The 19,287-nt window shown below is 52.3% G+C and overlaps 2 protein-coding genes across 3 annotated transcripts; both read left to right on the forward strand.

The window, feature by feature from the left end:
* Positions 1 to 2,078: 2,078 nt before the first annotated feature.
* SERTAD3 (SERTA domain containing 3) lies at positions 2,079 to 6,388 on the forward strand. 2 transcript variants are annotated; one of them, XM_027515800.1, is made up of 2 exons: positions 2,079 to 2,460; positions 5,134 to 6,388. In XM_027515800.1, the coding sequence occupies exon 2, from the start codon at positions 5,140 to 5,142 to the stop codon at positions 5,734 to 5,736; it is 597 nt and encodes a 198-aa protein (XP_027371601.1). In that variant the 5' UTR covers positions 2,079 to 2,460; positions 5,134 to 5,139; the 3' UTR covers positions 5,737 to 6,388. The 2 variants fall into 2 exon arrangements, with proteins under 2 accessions (XP_027371601.1, XP_027371600.1); XM_027515799.1 differs by lacking the exon at positions 2,079 to 2,460 and adding an exon at positions 2,538 to 3,088.
* A 7,010-nt stretch (positions 6,389 to 13,398) lies between these two features.
* On the forward strand, positions 13,399 to 16,324 carry SERTAD1 (SERTA domain containing 1). Its single transcript, XM_027515801.1, has 2 exons — positions 13,399 to 13,552; positions 15,270 to 16,324. The coding sequence occupies exon 2, from the start codon at positions 15,270 to 15,272 to the stop codon at positions 15,984 to 15,986; it is 717 nt and encodes a 238-aa protein (XP_027371602.1). The 5' UTR covers positions 13,399 to 13,552; the 3' UTR covers positions 15,987 to 16,324.
* Positions 16,325 to 19,287: the final 2,963 nt, after the last annotated feature.

The following is a 19,287-nucleotide window of genomic DNA, read 5'->3' on the forward strand; positions in this document are numbered from 1 at the left end:
TCTGAGTGTCTCAGTGTCTCTGTCTGCCTCTGTGAGATTTTCTGGGTATTCATTCATTCATTTCCTCTCTTGATTCTGTGCCAGGGACCCAGTGGTGACTGTGTGGACCTAGCGGTGACACTGCCCTCACAGATCTCACAGTCCAATGGGGAAGACAGTCCTGCCCCTGACAGTGACAACACAGAGTGGCCACAACTCTGATGGAGGAAGCACAGAGGGCTGAGGGACCCAGCTTGAGGAGCAGACAGGGTTCTGTGGAAGAGCAGATGTCCCACCTGAAACCTGATTTAGTGAGAATGAGCCGGGAGAAGGTTCTAAGACATGACATTCTAGGTAGAAGATACCACTTGAGCCAGGTGACTGAAGAGCACATGGCACCTTTGAAGAACTTAAATCTATCTCCTACAGTTAATAACACTTTGCTTGGAGGAGAGGGCTTCCCTGGTGGCTCAGACGATAAAGAATCCACCTGCAATGCAGGAGACCCAGGTTCCATCCCTGGATTGGGAAGATCCCCTGGAGAAGGGAATGGCAACCTGCTCCGGTATTGCCTGGAGAATCCCATGGACAGAGGAGCCTGGTGGGCTACAGTCCATGGGGTTGCAAAGAGTCGGACATGACTAAGTGACAAACACTTTCACTTTAGCTTGGAGGAGAAGCACAATCAGCCCCAAGAGGGGCTGTTCAAAGGACACGAAGCTATTCAGAATCTTGTAAAAAGTCTAAATTTCAGTCTAAGGTGTTGTGCAATGAGTGGAGCAGGGGAGACGCAGGGTGGGGGCACATTCAGATTTGTATTTTATAAAGCTTTCCTTGGCAACTGTGTGAAGATGGATCAGAGGATGAAAGAGCAGAGGCTGGGAACCTAGGTGCCCAGAGGTAGAGAAGGGAGAGTGGGTGGGAGAGAGTCTTGAGTGGACAGTTCCCTGGCGAGGGGAAGGATACATCTAGGAAGAAGCCTGGGGTTATATCCTGGAGATGGGGTTCTAGTGGTGTCACCCTGTGAAGGGAACCCTGGAGGTGCAAGTTTGAGAGGAGGAAGGGGAAGAACTGCCCGCCCCCCCACCTTCCTAAACATGTCCCTCTTTGGAATCTACTCTCCCCAACCTTTGTTCCCCAGAGACACCTCTCCCAGGCCTGAGCAAGACACTCCTCTCTCCCTACCTTCAGCCTCTTCCCACCTAACTCCCAAATCTCTCTCCGTCCATACCCCACCCCCAATCCATTCCAATCCTGCACTTCTGCAAACAGCTGGACAACTTGGTTAACAAATTCCAGCCGGTGAGAACTGGCCTGAGGAGACTTAAACCTTCCTTCCCTGGAGAAAACTGCCTTCCCTTGGTGAGAACACGTAGGGATGGGACAAGGCTGGTTCAGGCTTTCACAGCACTAGGACTGTTTTATTTCTGCCCTCTTATGTCTTTCAATCACATTGTCTAGGCATTTTACAAACTTTCACTGGGTACCTGTTTTGTGTCCAGCCTTGTGGGAGGTGATGCTGTGGCCCAAGCAGTGGGAGCCTGAGATAACCTTGGTATATCAGAGGGTCCACAGTCTAGATAGTGACAGCCCAGGGCCAAGATGCAGTGGCAGGAGCAGAAGAGTCAGAGCCCGGATGGGAGAAACAACACAAGGACACCAAGGGAGCCCAGAAAAGGCCCCAACCCATCCTGGAGCTTCATGGGGGGCTTCCGAGAGAAGGAATCCTTTGGAATGAGTTTCTGATGAGAATTTTGGGTTCTGGGAAATGAGGGTGTGTTTTCAGAATGGGGACGCAAGTTTAAAGATCCAGAGGCCTCTTCTTCCCTTCCATTTCTGAGTACTTGCTATGTATCTGCGGAGAAGGCAATGGCAACCCACTCCAGTACTCTTGCCTGGAAAATCCCATGGACAGAGGAGCCTGGTAGGCTGCAGTCTGTGGGGTCGCTTCGAGTCGGACACGACTGAGCGACTTCACTTTCACTTTTCACTTTCATGCATTGGAGAAGGAAATGGCAACCCACTCCAGTGTTCTTGCCTGGAGAATCCCAGGGACGGTGGAGCCTGGTGGGCTGCCGTCTATGGGGTCGCACAGAGTCGGACACGACTGAAGTGACTTAGCAGCAGCAGCAGCAGCAGCTATGTTTCTGGGATTGTTGTAGGCACTGTGGATAAAGCAGGGAAGAAAACAGAATCTCTGTGTTCTTGGTGGTGGAGTGCACTTGAAGCCATTTTAGAAATACAGAAAGTCAGAGTGTGGCAGGATTTTAGCGAGCAAGCAGGAGTTTGTATCTGGCCAGACCTGAAGGGCTTTGAGACAAAAATGAGATTGAACTTTGTCCCCATGACAGTGGGGAGCCATAAACCAGTCTCCAGCAGCAGACGTGCCACCCTGAGAGCGGAAAGACGGGGCATTAGGAAGACTCATGAGGCACCACCAGAAGACAGGCCGGAGAAGTCCTTATAAGAAGAACGCTTCGGGTAAAGTGTGAGGGGCAGGACAGGGGAGGTGAGGGGCGGGGCTACGATCGCCCAGGCAACATAGGCCGCGCCAAACTGTTGGCTGATCGTCAATGCGTCATCCTCCCCGCTGCGTCCGCCCTCTGAATCCAATGGGCGCGGTCTCAGCGAGACGTTCAGCCCCTCCCGCCCCGAAAGCGGGTTGGAGTGGGGAATGCCAGCCACCTCTTGCTTCGCGACGCGGTTCTGGCCTGGTATAAAGGGATCGCAGAGAGCAAAGATGAGAATCTTGGAGCGAAGATAGTAGCTAAGTTAAAGGAAAGTGCGTTGATGTGCCATCTCCACTCTGTAGAGACGTGGCCCCGGCCAGCTAGTCGGAATCCTTTAATTGGTCCGCGAAGCAAGGGAGGGGAGGGCGGGTGGGGCGTCTCCTGGCGACTAGAGGATGGCCCCGCCCAGCAATCCGCGCCCAGCGGCCGGCAGGACTCCAGCCAATCGTGACTCGCGGCTCGGCTCCCGGGCGGAGCTGGGTGGGCCAGAGACCAGGGTGAGAGGCCCGGGGGAGGTGAACGAGGCCCCTACCCAACGCTGGAGGGTCGCTAAGCCGCGGGCGTTCCCGGAGGTGGTGGTTGCGAACCTGGCAGCTGAGGTGAGGTGTGGCTACCTGGCTTGGGATCTGCCTTGAGTTGAGGGACGTGGAGGCGCTCCCTCGAGAGTTGTGGAGGCGGGGTATGAGCGAGAGTAGGGGGCGCAGATTCAGGGTGATAATAGGGGTTGAAGAGAGGGTTTAGGGACCGGGGTTTCGAGATCCTTGCACGGAAGACAGTTTTGGGGGTGGGGGACAAAATTTTCGAGTGGAGGAAGTTTGAAGCTGGGAGATAGGGTATTTGGAGAAGCGAGAAAACTAGAGAAGGAAAATTTGGGGTAGGAAACTAAAAATTAGGACAGTTCTGGTCTCTGGGACAGGTTGAATTCGGGGCTCTAGTGTTTAGGGAAAGGTGTGAGGGGCTGGGCTGGGATCCTGGACCTTTGGAGAAGCGAGAGAAGTAGGGGCAAGGACTCTGGGTCTCCCAGACGCAGTGTCGGAGAGCGGGTTCTGGGGAGAGTTCCCTGTCGGGTCTTGGAAGTCACAGTGGGAGACTGGAGATGAAGTCGAAAAGCGTTTCAAAGACGGGAGAATAGAGGAACGTTGACGGGAGACGGTCTAGTAACTGAGATACTTAGTGTCCCGAACGGAGTGAATCGGAGCGCATTTGTAAGTCTTTGAGCGTTGTGCTGGGGTCCTGGGTCTCTGGGCCCGAGAGCAGCCTGAGTGAAGAATCCAGGACCTTCTGCGATTCCTAAGGGTCGGGAGAAAGCAGTTTTAGAGCCAAAGTCTGGAGTGGGGGAGGGGTGTTCAGGGCGTGGAGCTCAGACCCGCAGCCCAGGAGGCAGCGGAGGGCGGGGCTTGGCAATCGCCAGGCAGCTGGACGTCCGGGTTCCCTTCCCCCACGTACCTTGGGCCCCTGTGCGCATGCCCCGGGGGGGGCTGGGCGGGGAAGGCTAGTCCCTGCGGCATGCGGAGCCCTCCGGGGGTTGTAGTGCTTGCTCAACGTCAGTTCGTGTACCTGGTGGCTATTGGCCCACATTTCCCAGAAGCCCCTGGGCCAAATTGGGGCGTGTCTGAATGCTGAAAGGGGAACCGTATAGGGGGCGGGGCCTGTAGAGGGCCGAGATCTGGTTGGATGGACTGGTGGAGGCGGGGCTTGGCGTGAGTCAGTTCTAGCAAGTTTTCCTGTGGGGCTCGCCCAGGGGGAACCTGAAGGCCTCCGCGGAGGGAATGAGAGAGGCCCCATACCTTGTCGTTGGGCACGTTCCCAGTCAGTTAGGATGAGGGCATGGACAGAAATATCTTCCATGTGGAAAGAAGCGTCTTCACAGATAGGTGCCTTAACAGGGCTCCAGGTGGCTGGAATGTAGTAGGCACTCAAAAATATTTCATAAATAAATAGCAGTTAACTCTCGTTCATTGAAGTGCGTGATGTCACATTACTTCCCAAGATCACACAACTGAGCAGTGTGAAAAGCAGAATTCAGACCCAGGATTCTTTGCTTCAAGGCCATAGCTCTGTGCTCAACACCTGTCTTGTATCTGTCACACTTGAAGAAAAGAGTATTGTCGAAAGAACAACTTTAAGATTTAGGGGGACTTGAGTTAGGATCCTCATCTTGCATATGAGGAAATTTGAGTCTCAAGGAGTTAAACTCACTGAGGCAACACGGGCAAGTAAGTGGGATTCAAACCCAGCTATATTTAAGTCCAGATTTTGGTGTGTGTTTTTTTTTTTATATTTTTATCTGTTTATTTGGCTGCATTGGGTCTTGGTTGACGCATGTGGATCTTCTGTCTTCCTTTCAGCATGCAAACTTTTAGTTGGGGCATTGGGATCTAGTTGCCTGACCAGGGATCAAACCTGGGCCCCCTACACTGGGAACGTGAAGTCTTAGCCACTGGACCACCAGGGAAGTCCTGAGATCTAATTTTCTTAATCACATTCACTGACTCTTCTTCTCAGCCTTGTGGGACTCATACTATCTTAATTTATAGATGCAAAAACTGAAGTTTGGATCATTACAAATCAACAATAGTCATACTAGAGATTTGGGATTTGAATTAGCCCTGCTGTGTCTTATTTACCCCTCCTCTCTCCCTAGGGCATCATGGTAGGAGGCTTGAAGAGGAAGCACTCAGATCTGGAGGAAGAAGAAGAGGATGAGAAGTGGGACTGGAGTCCAGCAGGCCTGCGGAGCTACCAGCAAGCCCTGCTCCGCATCTCCCTAGACAAAGTCCAGCGAAGTCTAGGCCCCCGAGCACCCAGCCTTCGCAGGCACGTCCTCATCCACAACACCCTCCAGCAGCTCCAAGCGGCGCTTTGCCTGACTCCTGCACCTGCCCTGCCCCCGGAGCCCCTCTTCCTGGGCGAGGAGGACTTCTCGCTGTCGGCAACCATTGGCTCTATTCTCCGGGAGCTGGAGACCTCCATGGATGAGACCGAGCCACCTCAGAATCCAGCAGCTCCCCCAAGCCCCCAGAATGAAGTGCTTCCCCAGCCCGATCCAGTCTTCTTAGAAGCTCTGAGCTCCCGGTACCTGGGGGACTCAGGCCTGGATGACTTCTTCCTGGACATCGACACATCCGCAGTGGAGAAGGAGCCTGCAGTGGCCCCACCAGAACCTCCTCACAACCTTTTTTGTGCCCCAGGGTCCTGGGAATGGAATGAACTAGATCACATCATGGAAATCATTCTGGGATCCTAAAACTTTGATGGGGGGCAGGGGAGGGCTCCTTCCTCATCCCAGCCTTGGTGGGATGACTCCCTGGATGCAATTCTGTGTGTGTGTGTGTGTTTTGATGGGGCCTCTAAGCAGTGGCCTCCTCTCCTCCCACTTCAGGGTTCCACAAATTGTCTTGCATGTGTGTGTGTGTCTGGTTATCTCAGCCTTCTGTGAAGGTGGGTCTTCCTGAATTAATTTATCTGTTCCAAATGCCTTAATGAGACTCTGTTTCCGGGAGTCTGATTTCCCACTTCCACATTTCTTCTGCCTTTTCCTCCAGTTCCGACTCCCCTTGTGTCACTGGGGCCTCAGGGAAGATAAGCTGGGCCTGTCAAAGGATGACAGGGATGTGCTACCTGGTTGCTATGGAAACCCAGCCTCTGCCTCATGGCACCTCCAGGTAGTGGGAGAGGCTGGCCTCCTCCCCCAGGCTGAACCCCACCTCCTTCGCAGGACCCCAGTCCCAGCAGCCTCCTGATTCATGACCAGGCCGGACCACGTGCAATAGGGTGGAAACCAAACTGCTCCATGCCGCATTATTTAAAAGAAAAGCGGGTTTTGTGGTGTTTTTGTTTGTTTGTTTTTTTGATTGTTTGTAATGATTTTTTTTTTAATAAAAGTATTTTGGAAGGGGTGATATTGCCTAAAGTTTCTTTGTAGGTCAGTGGGAGGGACCTGGTGTCCTTAGGGGCATGTACCCCTTCCCAGTCAAAGTTGGGGCAGGTATATTATTAGATACAGTATTTATTGAATGTTAAGACCACTAACATTATTGAATGCTAAGAGCACTGTTCTACCTACTTTATTTGAATTAAGTCATCTTGTCCTCATGATTATACTGAAATAGATACTGTTACCACATTTTACATAAGAGGAGGTTAAGGTTCAGAGAGGTCAAGTCATTTGCTCAGAAGAATAAGGACCACGGAGCTAGAACTCAAATTCAGGCTACCTCCAGAGCCTTCTTAACTATTATATTCATTGCTGCTTTGTAGATTTAGACTCCCCAGCCACATGGTGGACACAGGAAGGAGAAACTGGGTCACATGAATTAACATGTCAAAGGATAGGGCTCCCGGACACTTAAAAGTCAGCCCTTTGAGACTTCCCTGCCTGTCCAGTGGCTAAGACTCTGTGCTTGCAAGGCAGGGGACTCAGATTCAAGCCCGGGTCAGAGAACTAGATCCCACATACAACTAAGAATTCAGCGCTGTAACTACAGATCATGTATGCTACAACTAAGACTTGGCACAGCCAGATAGATAAACATAAATATTTTTAAATGAAAAAACTAAAAATCAGCCCATTTATTTTGTAGGAAATGTGCTACAGAGGCCCAGAGGAGAATGAAAATGCCCAGAGATCCCCAGCACTAACAGCAGATCTTGCTACAAAACTGTTGGCTAGGAAGTACAGTCCAGGCTAAAGTAAATGGTGCCAATGATTTATTTAGGAGGTGCAACCCCAGGCTGGCAAGAGTAGGGGAAAAGAAGGGAGGCCAGGGAAGATGTGATGTATACTGCTGCACTGGCTAGGCCTCCACAGAGACCTTTGAAAACATGACAACAGGTAAGCTTACGCTGCATTTAGGGACTTTTCTGGAAAGGATACAAGGAGGAACCACTTGTGGGTGTAACATGCAGGGAAAGGAAGGGGATTTTGCCTTTGCTTTCTGGCTCAAAGCCAGATTCTCACCCTGAGAGAGGCATTGCATTTACTCTGAAAACAGTTGGGTAACTGACAGGTGGGTGCCAATCCGGAGAAAGAAAGGAGGTGGTCAAGGGGATCAGAAGGCACATGCCCATGTCTGACTCCGACTTAAACCTCTAGGTGACTTCTTGCTCACTCAGTCATGTCCGACTCTGCTACCCCATGGACACAGTCCTCCAGGCTGCTCTGTCCATGGGATTATCCCGGCAAGAATACTGGAATGGGTTGCCATTCCCTCTTCCAGGGTATCTTCCCAACCCAGGGACCAAACGCACATCTGCGTCTCCCGCATTGGCAGCCAGGTTCTTTACCACTGAGCCATCGGGGAAACCCACACTTGGAATAAAACCCCAATCCATGCAAGGCCTGACAATCTTGCACCTAGCTTCCCTAGTTTTAGCTCTGATTCTTCTCCACTCCTCACACAACTCCAGTTGACCCCAGGGCATTTGCACCTGCTGTTAACTGCCCAGAGGACACTTCCTGCATAAGTTCACCCACATAAATGTCTCTTTCTTGGAGAGGTCTTCCCCGCCCTTCCTAGCTCAATATGTCCAGGTGCACCCCGACCCCAACCCCACTTCACATTCTTTGACTTTGTTAGTAGTACCTTGTGCTCAGTCACTCAGTCATGTCCAACTTTTTGTGACCCTTTGGACTGTAGCCTGCCAGGCTCCTCTGTCCATGGGGTTTTCCAGGCAAGAATACTGGAGCGGGTTGCCATTTTCTCCTCGAGGGGATCTTCCCAACCCAGGGATGGAACGAGAGCCTTTTGCATCTCCTGCATTGCAGACAGATTCTTTACCACTGAGCCATCGAGGAAGCCCTAGTAGTACCTATCCAATCTCAAGTTATTTATGACCTCTTTATGGTTAGGCTTCTGGTCTGTTGGAGAAATCTTTCAGAGGAAGGGGTTGGGTACTGCACAGAACTACCCTTGGCACAGGTGGGCACTCAAATTTTTTCTTTTTTCTTTTTGCTGTTGTTGAGAAGATGAACTCCCAATCTTGAGATAGCCAAACGTCCCTGCCACCTCTCTCGACTCACCTCCCCCACACCATTTTCTGATGCTCTTCAAACACATCATGTCCCACCCTCAACACCTGGAGTAGTATCTGCCTCATTGAGTGATCATGCAAAGTGTGTAAGAGGGCGCTTGCTGCACACCAAAGATTCCAATAATTGCTCAAATTTACTGAGTGCCTATGTGGACTTGGCACTCTTCCAAAAACATGAACAAAATAGAGTTCCCACTCTCATAAAACATCATCGTGGGAGAGGCTGAAATATACACTGAAATAAACAGTAAAATGTAGTCTGTCAAGTAGTGACAAATGTTACAAAGAAAAAGCAAGAAAGTGATGGGGATGTTGTTATTTAGATGGGAGGCCAAAGAAGGCCTCACTGACAAGATGCAATTTGAGAGGGACCTGAAAGAGGCGAGACGTGATCTTTGTGAATCTGTGGGGATACAATCCCTATAGCAGGAACAGCCAGTGCAAAGGCCCTGTGGTCAGAGCATTAGTTGAGAGTTAAAAGGACCATCTGGAGGTCAGTGGGGCTTCCCAGGTGGAGCTAGTGGTAAAGAACCCATCTGCCAATGCAGGAGATGTAAGAGACTCAGATTCAATCCCTGGGTTGGGAAGATCCCCTGGAGAAGGGCCTGGCAACCCACTCCAGTATTCTTGCCTGGAGAATCCCATGGACAGAGGAGCTTGGTGGGCTACAGTGCATGGGGTAGCAAAGAGTCAGACAGGACTGAATAACTTAGCAAGCATCCATGTGGCTGGAGTAGAGAGAGCAAGGAGGCAAGTACTAGGAGACAAGATGACAGAGTTTGAGGGGGCAAGTCCTGTAGGGTGTTGTAGAGTCCCGTAGGGAGGGCTAGAGCTTTACCCCGAGTGAGATGGAAGGCAAGGCTGGCTGTGCAGGAAGGAGACTCACTCCCCCCCCCCCCATATTCATTTATTTAATTTATTTATTTGGCTGTGCATGTAGAGTCTTTAGTTGTGACACACCAGATCTTTTAGCTACACCATGGGAATTCTTGATTCCAGCATGTTGGATCTAATTCCCTGACCAGGGATCAAACCCTGGCCACACGAATTGTGAGCAGGATGTCTTAGCTAGGAATCACCAGGAAGTCCCCGGACTCACTTTTACATGAACTCTCTTTGCCCTAAACATACAGGTGTATGCTTAGTCGCTCAGTCGTGTCTGACTCTGCGACCCCATGGACTGTTGCCCACCAGGCTCCTCTGTCCATGGGATTCTCCAGGCAAGAATATTTGAGTGGGTTGCTATACCCTCCTCCAGGGGATCTTCCCAAACTGGGATCAATCCCAGGTCTCCCGCATTGTGAGCGGATTCTTTATTGTCTGAGACACCAGGAAAGGCCAAAATCCCGCGTTGCAGGCGGATTCTTTATCGTCTGAGCCTCCAGGGAAGCCCAAAAATACAGGAATGATGAGGAATCGTGGAGTTTTTTAGGACCACGGTGAGGCCAGTATGAGGAGCACCTCCACTTTCCAGATGATCAAACTGAGGCTCAGAGAGGCCCAGCTACAGCCGTCAGAAAACTGGCGGGAGAAGTGGAAGGGCTGGCCCCGCAGAGGGAATCGGGTCCCTGAGGGCAGAGTCCGCGTTCCGCAACCTGCCCTCCCGCCTCGGTCCCGCGTTGGGGGATGGGCCTCGGCCACCTTGGCCCCTCCCACCTGCCCACTCTGCCTGGGAGCCTGGCCGGCGCCTCCTCTCTCCCCAGGGGCGGGGTGGAGCGGCCGGCTGGGGGCGGGGCGTTCCCCCGAACACCCCAGCCCCTCTCCCTCCTCTGCTGGCGGAGGCTCCTCCCCAGGCCTGCCGGGACGTTGGCTCCGCTTCTGGTTTCATTTCTCGAGGCCCGGCCTCTCTCTGTTTCCCTCCCCCTAGCCCTTTGAATTTCTTCTCCACTTTCCGATTTCAGCTCTTCTGTCACCTCCTCAGGGAGGCTCTCCCGGACCACCCCGGCTGCAGGTACCTCTCTCCTAGCATCTCTATTATCCTGTCCTATTTGTGTGTGTGTGTGTTTTTAAGTCACTGAACAGAAAGAAGCAGAAAGAACAGAAAGAAGCAGAAATTATCTTCCTCATTTAATGATTTTCCAGCGTCTTCTCATCCCACTCAATAAAAAACAAAGGTCCATAGAGTGCTCTGAAGGGCCTGAAAACTTCTCTGACTTCCTCCCTGGCCGCAGCGACCCTACTTCCCCACCTCAGGGCCTTTGCACTGGCCCTTTACTCTGATTGGAACGCTTTACCACCTCTCCCACTTCATCAAGTCTCTACTCAATGGATGTCACCTCTTCAGAGAAACCCTCCAGCACCAGCTCTTTGTCCAAACTGCACCCCCTTTCATTACTCTTCTCCTGCGCTGCTTTTCCTTTTCACTTATCACCCTCTAAGATACTAAATCATTGCTTTATTCAGTTTATTGTCCACCTCCTTACATCAGGGATTTTTGTTTCTAATGTTCCGGCCATATCGTCAGTGCCTGGCACACAGAAAGTGCTCAATTCATTTGTTTTCATATTTCTTTTCTCTTTCCACTCCATCCGTCCTCTGTTCCATGAGAAGAGAGACCCTATGAGGCATATCAAGTGCTGTGCCCCCATTGTCTACAACTGCCCACCACATACTAGGTGCTCAATAAACACACGATAATCAGATGCCTATGAGCTCTTCTCTTTATGACCTGGAAAGAGCCACTTGGAGACTCTGAGTCTCCTTTTTCCAAGCCAAAAAGATAATTATGTGAATTTGCCTAACAGGGGCCTGGTTCTAATTAGCATTTTACCCTTTATTCATTTTGAAAAATTCAAGCAGAGAAAAAAGATGAAAAAAAAAAAAGTATGTCTTCTGAACACTTGAATACCCTCTCACCTAGATTTAGTTGTTAACATTCTGTTTCCTTATGTGTATGTTTATATGTCTGTTTTTTTCTTTTGCTGAACCACTGGAGAGTATATTGCAGACATCTGAACATTGTACCCCTAATAGCTCAGCAGGCATCTCTTAAGATTAAGGACACTCAACTACAAACCACTGTCCTATTTCACATATGACAGAATTAAGAATTTCATAATATCACCTAGTATCCAGCCTGTATTCAAATCTGCCCAATTTTCTTAAGAACATCCTTTATAGAATTTACCGCATACTAGAGTCTAAGGGCGGAGAAGGCGATGGCACCCCACTCCAGTACTCCTGCCTGGAAAATCCCATGGACGGAGAAGCCTGGTAGGCTGCAGTCCATGGGGTCTCGAAGAGTTGGACATGACTGAGCGACTTCCCTTTCACTTTTCACTTTCATGCATTGGAGAAGGAAATGGCAACCCACTCCAGTGTTCTTGCCTGGAGAATCCCAGGGACCGGGGAGCCTGGTGGGCTGCCGTCTATGGGGTCGCACAGAGTCAGACATGACTGAAGTGACTTAGCAGCAGCAGCAGAGTCTAAGGGAGGTTCACATGCCTATTTGGTTGTAACAAAGAAATTATACAGTATCTTTTATTCTGAAACATCCTCCCCCTAATCTCACTAATCCCTTTCTGTGGTTTCTTGAAATTGAATTTTTGGAAGAACAGCCCAGTCTTGCCGTAGACTTCCCACATTGTGTATTTGTCTGATTGTTTTTGTGTTTAATATTGTCATTCTCTGTTCCCTGTAAGCTGAAGTTTGGGCCTAGACGCTTGAGACTCACTTTATGAAATGTAACAGGGAAACTCCACAACGAATGTTGTGTACTGCCTAATGTATCACATCAGGTACCACCCAGTGTCCGGGCATCCCACTGCTGTGGATGCAAAGTTTCATTATATAGTTAAGGTGCTGAGCACCTCCTCTTCCCATCATAAAAGGATATTTCCTCCTTTGCAGTTAGCAAGGAATCTGTGGGATGATGCTTTGGAAACTGTCAAGATCCTGTTCCCCATTAACTTTTCACCCCAAAGGGTGAGCATCCATTGAAAATGGTTGCCTGAATCAAGTAGTTGAGTTAGCGTTTTTGATAGCTTACTTTGGTCAGAAGATTTATACACAAACAGTTCTTCCCCTTAGCAAATGAGGAATTAGCAAATGAGGTATTTGAAGAAGCTAAGTCCCATTGTCAGGTTATCTGACATGTATTAAACTCCTGTCCACCTGCACCCCACCCTGAATGTCTCCCCTTGAACTGAGCACCTGTGGTCTTACTACAAGAGCGATTACTACTGAAAAAAGGACACCTAACACACCACTCAGCATTGTGCAGGAATTGTTTAATCCTCAAAACAATCCTCTGAGCCAGAGGCTATTTCTCTCATTTTAAAAAATAAGTGAGAAAACCTAAAGAATTAAAGCACTTGGTCAAGGTCACACAGCTATTGTACTTACGGAATGGAGCCCAGGCAGGGATTCCAGTGCCATTCCACTCCCTACCCCTGACTCCTGTCTGTAACCACGATTGAGTTCAACTACCCAGAATTTGCTTATATAGTGCTCTTACAGTTAATACCTTACTTTAAGTTTCCCAACTCTCAAGAGGTAGGCAAAAAGATCCCCCTTTAACAGACTTTGGGGGCTCAGAAACCAGAATTTGAACCCAGGACTAAGCTGGCCTGGAGTGTAGACCTCTGTTGGGGCTGCTTGCGTAAGCTCAATTATTGGGTTTGACAAGTGCAGATGTGATACAGATGTCGGCAGATATGAAGGGGCCCACAGCTTGAGAGACAAAAACCCCACCGCGCCACCGTCCTACAGGACCAAGAGCCACCCTATCTTCCTCCCTCCCTTCAGACATGCGCCCTAAACACAACTCTCCCCTCTTTCTAGCCTGCCTTCTACAGGCTCCGCCCCTCACCGTCTAGGACCAATCCCTGGGCGAAGGGCGGGGCTGCCACGGGAGTGGGCGGTAACTAAGGGGAGTCAGGAGCCGGGAGTCGTGAGCTGGAGTCAGAACTGCGTCTCTCAACCCAGGCGCCGGTTGCTGAAGCAAAGCGGGCGAGCAATGCTGCCGCCACCGCTTCCTGATTGGCTGCGGGTGGCTCCCTCTTCTTTCTGATTGGCAGCTGGTGAACTAGGTATGTAAATGAAGGGAAGAGGCCTGGGGAAAGAGGGGTACTGGCCGCGGGGTCCTTTGGCAGGTTCGATCCCCCGGTCCGGCAGGTGCGCGCCAGGGCTGCCCGGGATCGAGGCGCACGGGCCTCTCCGTGCCGCCCGCCCCGGCCTGGCGGGTGAATCACACCGCAGCCCGGGAAGGGGGCGGAGGCGCCGGCTCCCTGGCTCCGGCTGCGTGACTCACCCGCCCCCGCCGCCGCCGCCGCTTCGGGAGGAGTAGCCTCCACTGCCTTCCGGAAGCGAGCGGAGGCCGAGAGGGCAGAACGGCCCTCCGGGGATCCCGGCCCGCACGGTCCCTGGTGGCAAGCAGAAATGACCGCGTCCCGCGGGGCACTGTAAAGAGTCCCGGGGTCTGGAGAGTCGGAATCCCCGGGGAAAGCCGGCCTGGTGCCGCCAGGGGGCGCCGGGACCGGGGGGGCGGAGTCGGGGGTGGGGGCTGAATTCCTGCGGTTCCGGACTCTCGGATCTGCTGGGAAGTAGGCAAGGACCCAGTTTTGAGTAGTGTGAGGGGGTCATTCTTGAAGTCCTCCTGAGCAAAGATCTGGGTACTGTACCCTTCAGGCTGCCTGGCTTAAAAAAGCAGGTTGGGTCAGGGGCACCCACCCCGGGGAAAGTGTGGGTCTTCAAACTTCTCTCCGTGACCCCCGTGCCCATCAGGATTTTCCGGCAAGCTTTGTCCACGCTGCCTCTCAAATAAATCCTGAAGCGACCATCTTCCTTCCATGTCCACTGCCACCTTATACTCCCAAGTCACCGTCTTCGCCCACCCCAAAGACTGCAGTAGCCTCCGAAAAGATCTCAGGGCCACTCTCCCCGCCCCTCCTCGCTCCCCCTGCTTCTTAGCAGCTAAGGGGATCTTCTGGAAACCTAATCAGTCCACAACACCACTGTCCTCCCTGCTCAAACCCCTTCAATGACTTCCCACCACACCCCCCAATAAAATCCAAGCTCCTTGCCTCTGCCTACTCTCGAACCCCCCACATCCTCCCTACTCCACCCTCAACCCCCCTACTCTCCCCACCCCCCGCACTGACTACAGAGTCCTTTTTTCAGCTCAAACGAATCCAGTCTCTAGGCTTTTCTTTGCCTTTGCTGTTCTTATTCCCAGAATGCCTTCCCCCTGGTTCTTCCATGGCTGATTCTTTGTCATACTCGAGGGCTCATTTCAAATGTCACCTCCTCAGGGGAGCCTTCCCTGACCACTCTCCAGAAACTTTTAGCATTTTCCTAGCACCATCGGTACATTTCTTGTGTTTGTTTATTGTCTGATGCTATTAGTAGACACTCAGTAAATATTAGATTAAACCATGTGAAACAACTGCTTTTGTAGGTTAAAAAAAAAGTTGAATATTGGACATTTCATACTGGACATTCTCACATTGGACACTTCACATTAGCCATTTCACATAGTTCATTGAAGAAATAGATAATAATTATTATCAATAGTACTTATTTACAGGAGTAATTGCTATGTACCAGATACTGCCCAAAGTGCTTTTTTTAATCTCATTTATTCCTTAAAACAACTCTAGGAAGTAGATACAATTATCATCTATATCTTAAAGCTTCCCCAAGAAAACGTAGGCTCAGAGAGGTTAAATGCTTTGCCCAAGATCACACAGTAATGGTCAGAACTTCACAATGGCTTTCCATAACTGAATGACTCTTCCCTCCTGACAGATGATGCTGAGCAAGGGCCTGAAGCGAAAGCGGGAGGAGGAGGAGGAGGAGAAGGAAACCCTGGCAGTGGACGCCTGGTGGCTGGATCCCAGCCACTCAGCAGTAGCTCAGGGACCCCCAGCCGTGGCCTCCAGTTCTCTCTTTGACCTTTCGGTGCTCAAGCTCCATCATAGCCTGCGGCAGAGTGAGCCGGACCTGCGGCACCTGGTGCTGGTAGTGAACACACTGCGGCGAATCCAGGCATCCATGGCACCCACGGCTGCCCTGCCACCTGTGCCCACCCCACCCACAGCCCCCAGCGTGGCTGACAACCTGCTGGCCAGCTCTGATGCTGCCCTCTCAGCCTCCATGGCCAGCCTCCTGGAGGACCTCAGCCATATTGAGGGCCTGAGCCAGGCCCCACAGCCCCTGGTAGATGAGGGGCCACTAGGCCGCTCTGCCGGGGGAGCCTCACCCAGCCTGGGTGCCTTGGACCTGCTGGGCCCAGCCACTGGCTGTCTGCTGGACGATGGGCTCGAGGGCCTGTTTGAGGACATTGACACATCCATGTATGACAGTGAACTCTGGGCACCAGTCTCTGAGGGCCACAAATCCAGCCCTGAAGATGGACCAGGCAAGGAGGTAGGTCCAGATCTGGACGAGGCTGAGCTGGACTACCTCATGGACGTGCTGGTGGGCACACAGGCGCTGGAACGACCACCAGGGCCGGGGCGTTGACCCCTCTGGGCCGGGATGTTGATCTGATGTCCAAACTGAGCCTGCTGGCTGGACCAACTCTCCTTGGAAAGACACAGCTGGCTTCCCTCCAGAGGGGCTTTGGAGAGAAAGAATCCAGTCCTGGGCAACTTCACCTCCATCCTCTTGTCTCTGACTGATGGGGAGGGGAGTCTGGGATTGGCCCTTGTGATGAAATGGCAGGGCCTGGTGGCTGGAATGTGATTGGACCAGGTCCTGTGCTGAATCCCCGGAGGCACAGCCTGGTATACGTTTGCGTCGATGTGGGATGAGACCCCAACCTGTTTTTTGAAATTAAAGCCAGTCCTGGAAAGTCTGAAGTGTGTGTACTGCTTTGTTTCTGGGCCAAGGCAAGGGTGAGGGTGGTAGAAAACCTCTAACATTTATCAAGCGAGGACTGTGCACACAGCACAGTTCTAAGCACTTGACCTGTGCTAACTGATTTAATCCTCATAACAAGATGGGCATGTCATTATCCCCATTTTACAGTTGAGAAAACTGAGGCTCCAAGAAGTCAACTCTTAGGGAGATAAGTGTCAAACTTTACTGTTTTTTGGTCTGAGAAGCAGACCAATTAGGTCTGGAAACTGGCTCTCTAGAAAACTTCTGGAATATACTCAGTCAGGTCTCCCCCTGTGCCTGTGTGTGTACCTAATGGTGGTGGTGGGTGGTGGTGCAGGAGGAGCCTCGGGCCACTGTTTAAAAATGAAATCTAGACCTTGCCTGGAGTCTACCTGTATGTCTTGGAGTGGGGGTGCAGAAGGAGCTTTCAGAATGAACCAGAAATAAAAGCACACAGCTGAAGGCTGGATGGAGCCTCTCCTCTGAGCGCAGACAGCCAGTCCTCTGAGAAAATGGTGAAAGAAAGACTCCAGCAAGTTTTAAATAAAATCCACTCCGGATCTCAAATCTCTCTTCGGGCTAGGGATAAGGCAGCTGGGAAGCCGATTCCGAAATAAAGCCACTAAGTGCGGTGGCTTGACAGAAAGAAAGGCAAGGGATCCTGCTTTCCTTCTAAAAGAAACTCTGAGCCCCGGCGGGCTGGGGCCACCTGCCTGACAGGCCTGTGCGATAGGGCCGGCCTGAGCGCCGGGTGTCTGCGCCGCCCCCGCCGTCCAGCCGCATTCCTGGCCCGGCTGGGAGGGGCCGCACACTCAGAGGCCTGGCACGGGACCCAGGCGGCGTCCTTCCTGGCGGCCGTGGGGGCAGGGCCGCGCCCCGGGTACCGGAGGGGGGAGGGGCGCGGGGAACGCGGCATCGGGGGAGGGCGGAGGCACGGAGGGTGACCTGAGCGGACTGGCTGGGCCTCGGATGCGGGAAACCTCGGCAAAGGGACACTTCAAATAGAGGGGCCCGGGTGCCTCCACTCTGGCCGGAAGCTTCGGGGAGGCTGAAGCTGGGGTGGAAACGGAGGAAGGCGGGAGGGTGAAGAGGGGAGAGGGAGGGGGAGAGGCGGGCAGCTTCGGCCGGGCCTGCGGGCCTGGAAGGGGCGGGCACAGGGGAGCTTCCTGGAGGAGCGGAGGAAGTCGTGCCCATTTCTGGAAGTGGATGGGGTGGCCCCGGGAGGGGAGTGGAAATGCCCCAAAGGGAGCTGGTGCCCCAGTTCAGGGTCTTCCGGGTGCCTGACTCCAACACCTGGGGGCTCCAGCCCCTGGGCAGTGGGACTCAGATTCGATTTTGACCCAGACCCAGACCTTGGGGGTAGGCTGAGCTCAGCAATGCCCCCTGGTGCCCAGTCTGGGGGAGGGGGTCTGTCCTGTCACTACCTTAAGATTCCCTTGTGACCTGACCTGCGGTCAAGGAGTCCCCGGTGCGGGGTCAGCAATGCCTTCTGTTTACAACACCTTGAGGACCTATTTCTGATGGTGTCTCTGAGTGCCAGACTGGGGGATAATCTGTGATGCCTACTGACGCAGGCAGTCTGTCAACGATGGCCCCGTCTACCCCTGTGCCTGTTTGGTGAGGGATGCTCCCCTCTCCCCAGTCTCCGTGTACAGTTGTCCAGGTCCTGCACTGCACACAGGCTCCGTTTTGAAGGGGCTGCCACAAACGTCTCTGGCACCTGTGCTTACATATTTACGAGGACAGTTTCTCAGTAGTTGGAGAAGGGGGCATGCCTTTTGCACAAAAGCAGCATATGGACTAGGTCGGTTCTGGTTCTATCCCCCTGCTGCCCTCAGGTTTATGACAGCTCGTGGCTGAGGGCCTGTGCTACTCTCCCTGTGTCTGACCCCTGGAGAAGGATTGTGCAGCTCCCTGGCTCTGGTGTGCCCCTCCGCCCTCAGACTCAACCCCAGGAAGCCAGGCTACCTCAGCCAGCAGATTCCAGGGCCCACACCATTCCGCATGGAGCTGCCAGCCCTGCTGCTGTGGCTGCTTTTCACAGAGCCTCTGTGTGGTCCCACCACGACCCTCCCCAGGCCTGCTCCCTCCTTGGGCGTTCCTGGGGACCCCCATCACACACACACACAACACACAACCTTCTCTCCTCCAGCACCTGGGAGAACTGTCCTTGGTTTCCTTCTTTCCCCTCCCCCTCCTTCCCTCATTCAGCAAAGATTTACTGGTACCTACCCTACCAGATGCCCGGCTGTATGTAAAAGGCAAATCTGACCACATCTCTCCCACCCTCTGGGCCCCTCAGAATGTATCCCTTTCCTTGGGGATATGAACCCTGCCCTTTCCAAGGCTCACCTTCCACCTGGTCCCATTCATTCATCCAATGAACATTTACTGGTCCCAGTGCAGAAGTCTAACGATGCTTCTGCTGTGCTGTGCTTAGTCATTCAGTCATGTCCAACTCTTTGCAACCCCATGGACTGCAGCCTGCCAGGCTCCTCTGTCCATGGGGTTTCTCCAGGCAAGACTCCTGGAATGCGTTGCCATGCCCTCCTCCAGGGAATCTTCCCAACCCAGGGATTGAGCCCAAGTCTCCCACATTGCAGACAGGTTCTTTACCATCAGAGCCACTGGGAAAGCCCCTAATGGTACTTAGTCAATGATTATTGACCCAATAAGCTGTACCGGGGGTCTTCCCTGGTGGTCCAGGGGTTAAGACTACATGCTTCTGTTGCTGCCGAAGTCTTGGCTTTCTCTGCCCACTGAAGCTGAATAAAAGATACAGAGACAGAGTCTAGAGGAAATGGACAAGTATCTTTAATCCTCAGCCGGCAGAGGGGAGAACTCAGTAGGCTCATGCTTCAGAGAACTGTGTCCTTGAAGTCCAGATTCCCCTTCCAGGAAGAATCTGGGGAGTTCTATAAGACAAGGGCTCACAGTCAGG

This window comes from Bos indicus x Bos taurus, chromosome 18, assembly GCF_003369695.1.
Source record: "Bos indicus x Bos taurus breed Angus x Brahman F1 hybrid chromosome 18, Bos_hybrid_MaternalHap_v2.0, whole genome shotgun sequence".
Taxonomy (NCBI): Eukaryota; Metazoa; Chordata; class Mammalia; order Artiodactyla; family Bovidae; genus Bos; species Bos indicus x Bos taurus.